This window comes from Perca flavescens, chromosome 19, assembly GCF_004354835.1.
Source record: "Perca flavescens isolate YP-PL-M2 chromosome 19, PFLA_1.0, whole genome shotgun sequence".
Classification (NCBI taxonomy): domain Eukaryota; kingdom Metazoa; phylum Chordata; class Actinopteri; order Perciformes; family Percidae; genus Perca; species Perca flavescens.
Window position 1 is genome coordinate 10,340,802 of NC_041349.1, and position 6,353 is coordinate 10,347,154.

Sequence of the window (6,353 nt, forward strand, 5' to 3'; positions counted from 1 at the left end):
CACTTTGTTTTGTGTAACCTCTGAATAAGTTATATTGACTTAATGATGCCATTGTTTATATGTGTAGATGCATTATGTTTTATACTTAATTACATTTTTCACATATCATGTATTTCTTTCTTTCTCTCTGTCACAGTGTGTCAGTATAGAAATAAAAAAAAAAACTAAAACTGTTTTGACATCTGGAATACTGAAATATTTATTAACACTTTTCGGTCTTTCTGACCTTTAGGTTACAGTAGGCCTATATATGCCATAGCTGTCAACACTCCAGATTTACGCTGGTGTCTCCTGTTTATTCTGTCCCTCTGCTCCCCATTAGTAATTTGTCCCGCTAATCTCCTGATTTCATCCTGATATCATATGACTCAAATGGGTGTTTCACAGTTTCTGTGATATGTCCAGACTGGAGGATATGTCTGGTACTTGGCGTGGCCATAGTGGGATTCGTAATTTTGCCGCCTGGGGAAAATGATGTTAGCAAACATGCTAATTATAGCATAAACATGCTTCGCTTTGGAGACACAGAGCTGCTAACGTTAGCATCGGCTCGTTCCTGAGAGGTGGGATGGAGGCTGATTCACGGACACGAAGGCAGAGGTAACACACACTACAGTTTATGTTTGGACATTTTGTATTGCTATGGACTTCAGGTTCATTGAAACATGTTATGCCTTAATGGCCACTGTTTACTTTCACTTTGAACAAAAAAAATAATGTAATCAGCTGCTGCCGCTCCTCCTTAGTGTCCTGAGCTGAGCAGCAGAACAGGTAGGACTACATATTCTGAGTCAAATATTTTCAGAGTAGAGAAGCAGTTCATCCTTCTATCTCATAACTCAGGAGACACAAAACATCTCGCTGCTCGCTCTTCTTCGAAACAAGTAAGTATAAAACATATTTCATGATTCACGGTTTGTTTTTATTGTGTACATCAACTGTGCAACATTTACTGATGTTTAGAATGACAAACATGTTAATTTACTCTCAGATTAGAAAATGATTCAAACAAATTGTCGCAAGTTTTATATTTGGTTCTTTACTGAACTATTATTATAAAAGTTCCTCCAGGATTTGATCTTCAGACATATTGTGATCTTCAGTTGATAAATGACAGGACGTGTTGTTTTAAACTTTGTTTTAGGCTTTTTCTCGATGTTAGTTTGGATGATCAGTTACATTTTATTTAGTGTCAAATTCATACAACAGGATGACTTGTTTCCCTTTAAGTCTTTAAAGCTCCAATAATGAACATAATTAAATTATATAAATATATGTTTGTCCCCATAAAATTATCTACCAAACAGTTGTCAATATCAAACAAAAATAATATGTCATTGATCATTGTATATTAATTATTAACAATGACCCAACCATCAGAGATGAGATCTAAAGTAGTTTCTAACTATTACATCCTGTGTTGCACGGCCAGTCAGTCTGACGGAGAGCCAGTGGTGGACATGTTGTGGGGACAATACAGGCCAGTATTATGTTGGACACTCCCGGTGGTTTCTATTTGGTCTGTTATGATTTGAAACAGATGTGCTAAATATATGACACTGTATTTGTGAATAAGGTAAAAAATGTTGTTTCCATTAGTTTGTTTTGGGACAGACTGTAAGAAGAAAATAAATAGAAAATGGAAGGGGCGCAATATTTGTTAAAGGCAGAATATGTGTCTAACCATTCTGAATGAAGGATTGTGGGGCTGCAGAGACGTCTCGGCCTACACATCCCATCCTACAGACTAAAGGAAAACATCTTTGTTTGGTACAAATTCTTGCAAAAATCACACTATGACTATAGTACATTTTTATTTGTGTTTCAATGAAAATGAGAATGATGATCCAAAAAATGTATCATTCCCTCCAATATCATGAATCATATCGCAACCGCAACATCAGTCAAAATAATCGTAATATAATATAATAATAATATACGTAATAATTTCCTCATATCGTGCAGCCCTACCGAGCAGTGTGGTTAACCACTATCTCTTAAACAAAAATCTCAGAGCATGTGACCTCTGAGACAAAGGAAAACACATGTCCAACATGTAACCCTTTGCAATCAAAGTGAATGCAACTGTAAAAGCCACACCTGTATGTGTATATGTTTCCATTAGTTTGTTGTCAGACTATTTCAAAGAAGAAAAGAAATAGAAAATGGAAGGAGATGTTTGTTTTGTTTTCTATCTCTTTAAATAAAAACACTTAAAGTGATGGTTCGGAGTAATTTCACCCTAGGGTCCTTTGCACCATGACCTCGAGCCAAACAACCTATTTGTATCTCTTTTCGGTGTTGTAATTAGCAGACGGCCCTAAGCACTCGTCTTACTGCCCGGTAGCAAACGTGGATCCATTAGCTATTCAGCTGATAACGCTAACTCTCCCAATGTTCGACCCAGCTGAAAAAAGCTTCTGGGGGGTGTTTGGCTCGAGGTCATGGTGCAAAGGACCCTAGGGTGAAATTACTCCGAACCATCACTTTAAGGGCGACCCCATGCTGGCGATTCTACCTCTGGTTCTTTACATAGTTAATAGTTGACGTTTTAATATGTGGGCTACTGTAGAACCCTGGTAATCTGGATTTGGTAATATTGAAACATTTGTATCTGGATAAGGGTGATTCAATCCAATTTTCTTTGGAAAACTGACTCAAAAGTAACATGGATTACCTGTTCCTGGATAGCAAAACATGGGATTTACAAATTCAACTTTTCTGAACAGCTGGGCCCAGGACATTAGACTTCCTATAAATACATATTATTTTCAATGTTATAACTTTGTTGCCTAATAAAGAAATAAATATAAACAACTTTGTTTAATTTCCCAGCTCAGTCTGTGTCAGTATGTTGGGAAACTTGTTCAGCAGAAAGTTTCCAGAAACCTTCGTCCTAACTTGCTCGTCCTCGTTCATGCACTTGTGGAGGAGTTTGTTGTTATAGACCTGGTAAATACCTACAAACACACATGAACAGGTAGGATATTTTTATTTTCAAACTTTTTCACATTTTGTGATGTTGCAGCGTTATGGTGAAATCTTTTAAATTCAGTTTTCTCTCATCAATGAAACAACAGAACAGTCAGGTGTTGTAACAACTGAGTATAAACAGACTGTATATGTCCTCTCTCTGTCCTGTAAGAAGTGAACTCTGAGCTCATGTGTTTGTGACTCTTCACCTCTGTCTCCTCTCACAGGGAGAAGATGATCTGCAGCATCCTGCTGCTCATCATCCTGACCTCCTGTGTCTCTGGTTAGTTTACAGCTTCACTTTATTATCCACTAACACTAAACAAAGAATCACTAAAGTGTCCACAGAAACATGTGGAGATGGAGTTTAAAGTTGTCAGTGTGTCTGCTCCTCACTTTCCCTCTCTGTCTCCTCAACAGGAACATTAGTAGTGAATGTGACCCAGACCTCCTATCAGGCAGAGGAGAACCACCACATCACACTGGAGTGGACCTTCACAACCAACCCTCACACTTCCTCCAACTCTCTTTCTATCTACTGTCAACTGTTAACTGATCTCAGACCCTCAGTCCTGTTTAATCTCCATAAAGGAGTTGAGGTCCCAGAGTCTCAGGATGAACAGTTTGCAGGACGAGTCCAGTGGGACAAAGACGTCCTCAGAGAAGGACGACTCAGACTTCATGTGTCCAGACTCAGGACTAATGATTCAGGAGAGTACCTGTGTGATGTGCTCACAAGTTATGGGAGTAACTCTGGTAAATGTCGGCTCAATGTCACTGGTAAGTTGATTCATTATAAAAAAAGGGTAGCTTAAATTAAGCAGTCTGATTGGTTCATAGCTGTGATTATAATAACCACATACAATGGCTATAATAAAAGTCCTTTGCACATTAAAGGGCAATTCCAGCACAAAATCAACCTAGGTGTTAATAAAACATGTGTACCGAGTTGACAATTCTCTGCGATTAGTTTTCATGCTAATCGAATCTGACCAGTTTTAGCGCAAACCGCTAATTAGCTTAAAATCGCTAGTCGTCGGGGTACTGGTAAAGTAAAAAAGAAATCATTATTTCTACACCACTAACAAGGCTCAAAATAGCACCACACTTCCACGGTAGCATGATGAGGGTCCCTACTTGTAAACTGAAGAAACTACAGACATTTTATGAAAAAGATAGTTTAGGAAGACAGTACCGTTCATGTATACAGGCAGGCGCCATATTGGGAAAACAGTTACGACCAGTCGACCGACGAACGCTGTGCAACCAGTAATCAGTAACATAGCTCATGCACGGCATTCATCGTTCAACTGGTCACTAATTAGCGGTTTGCACTAAAACAGGTCACATTCGATTAGCATTAAAACAAATCCCACAAAACGGTCGACTCGTGAAATGTTTTCTTTCACATGAATGAAACAGATGTGTTTGGTCTCTTTACAGCAGCGAAGGATCGGCCTGAACCTGAGACACCAAACACAAGAAGTCCACCAAACACAACAAGTCCACCACAACCAGAGAGTCGGGGAAGGATCGGTCTCTACTGTGGACTGACAGCAGCAGCTCTGCTGGTTGGTTGTTTCTGTTTGTTCAGAAACGTTCTGCAGAAAGAACCAGATTCCCATCCGGTGAATATAGGACCAGCAGATGATGGTTTATAGTTTAATCATTAACAACTGAGGCAAAACTTTCACCGAGGCAAAGACAAACCCTTTTCTGATTCTGATTCATATGCATTCAAATTGTCACCACATTTAAGAATAAACTGCAAACCCTCCTCTTTGATAAAGCTTAGGTATAGGTAGGGAGTGAGGAGTTGCAGCGTACGCCTAGACCAGCGGGGCCCTGCTTATCTCTGCTTCTCTTCATAGTCATCACATTCATCTATCATACAATTAATAATATATTGAGAGTAGAAGGAGGCAGGACAGTACAGCCCAATCCGGTTGGAGAGAGTTCTAGCCCGACCAGGCACTTCTACTTAACCTGTCTCTCTTAGTTATGCAGTTATAATTCTAGACTGCCGGGGAAGTTCCTTCCTTCCTATGACACACTCAGCTGCTCTCTCCTCTCTCTTTTCATTGTATCCTTTAGTGTGCATCCTTGTCCCAGAAATGCTTGTTACTAACCTAGCTCTGGGGAGTTTACTCCCTGGAGTCCATTTGTTTCTTTTTCACCCACAATATTTCCGTGGCACCAAGATCTGGGTCCTGGGTACAGCTGTCCCTGTGGTCCTGCTACACCCTGCTACGTGCTGCGATGCCCTGCTGTGTCCGGCTGCGTCGTGCTGCGACCACTGCATCCACCCACGCTCTGATGTGCCCTGCTATGACATGAACTACTACGACTACTGTTGTAGTCACTGTTCCATTATCTTTATTGTGACTGTTATATCCACTGTTCATCACACCCCCAACCGGCACCGTCAGACACCGCCTACCAAGAGTCTGGGTCTGCCCGAGGTTTCTTCCTAATAGGGAGTTTTTCCTCGCCACTGTCGCAATAGCCACTGCTAATGCTTGCTCTTGAGGGAATTACTGTAATTGTTGGGGTTTTGGAAATTATAGAGTGTGGTCTGGACCTACTCTATCTGTAAAGTGTCTTGACTCTTGTTATGATTTGATACTATAAATACAATTGAATTAAATTGAAATAAAATGTATTTCTACTGTTGCAGAGGCTAGGCAGCTATTGTAATGTTAACTAGTTATTTATTATTAGAATTGAGTTAAAAGTATATTGTTCTCAAAAACATTGATCAGGTCAAGAAAGGAACTTGTAGACATGGCTATATAATATTTCCACTTTCTTTCAATATCTAATCATTTTACTAAATAAAGGTGCTTACATGATAATGTAAATGGCAACAATGCATTCTGGGAAAGCTGTCTGTCTGAAGGTTCCAGCTGTGATCATTGAGACCATCAGGATATTTAAATGAACTGATGATCACAAAGATCTTCTGCTCTGATTTTATCTGACAGGTTTTAAATGTTTGATCTGATGTTTGGTCTCATTCACTAATTTGTTACAAACTGAAATGTTTCCGTTATATTTTAATACTTCATTTAGATAAGATGTTAAACTTGAAGAGTCCACAATTTACAATTTCTGGAAGATTAGTATGTTATGTTTCTAACTAAATAAAGTGATTTAAATGTTATTAATTTAAATGTTCTTTGCTGACTGTGTTATCTGAAAATGTTGCAGCTCTAAATGATCATATTAAACTACTGATGATTTGTTGAATTGGAACCACGAAACAACAATAAAGTTGACTTGACTTGATCCACTGAGTGATTCAACTTATAATTTAAATGTTCAGATGTTATATATATGGAAACAGTCTCACAATACATTCACAGTAAATAATAAATACT

At 38.8% G+C, this 6,353-nt stretch overlaps 1 protein-coding gene across 1 annotated transcript; it reads left to right on the plus strand.

Moving 5' to 3' along the window:
• Nucleotides 1–818: 818 nt before the first annotated feature.
• LOC114545339 (uncharacterized) lies at nt 819–5,310 on the plus strand. The gene is made up of 6 exons (XM_028563613.1): nt 819–884; nt 2,836–2,980; nt 3,201–3,256; nt 3,394–3,753; nt 4,417–4,544; nt 5,194–5,310. The coding sequence occupies exons 2-6, from the start codon at nt 2,973–2,975 to the stop codon at nt 5,308–5,310; spliced, it is 669 nt and encodes a 222-aa protein (XP_028419414.1). The 5' UTR covers nt 819–884; nt 2,836–2,972.
• Nucleotides 5,311–6,353: the final 1,043 nt, after the last annotated feature.

Excerpts from the sequence above, each read along its gene's own strand:
- LOC114545339 (XM_028563613.1), top strand. Across the intron at positions 3,754-4,416 it reads ATGTCGGCTCAATGTCACTG|CAGCGAAGGATCGGCCTGAA; the intron begins GTAAGTTGATTC and ends GTCTCTTTACAG. Across the intron at positions 4,545-5,193 it reads TGACAGCAGCAGCTCTGCTG|CTGTCCCTGTGGTCCTGCTA; the intron begins GTTGGTTGTTTC and ends TCCTGGGTACAG.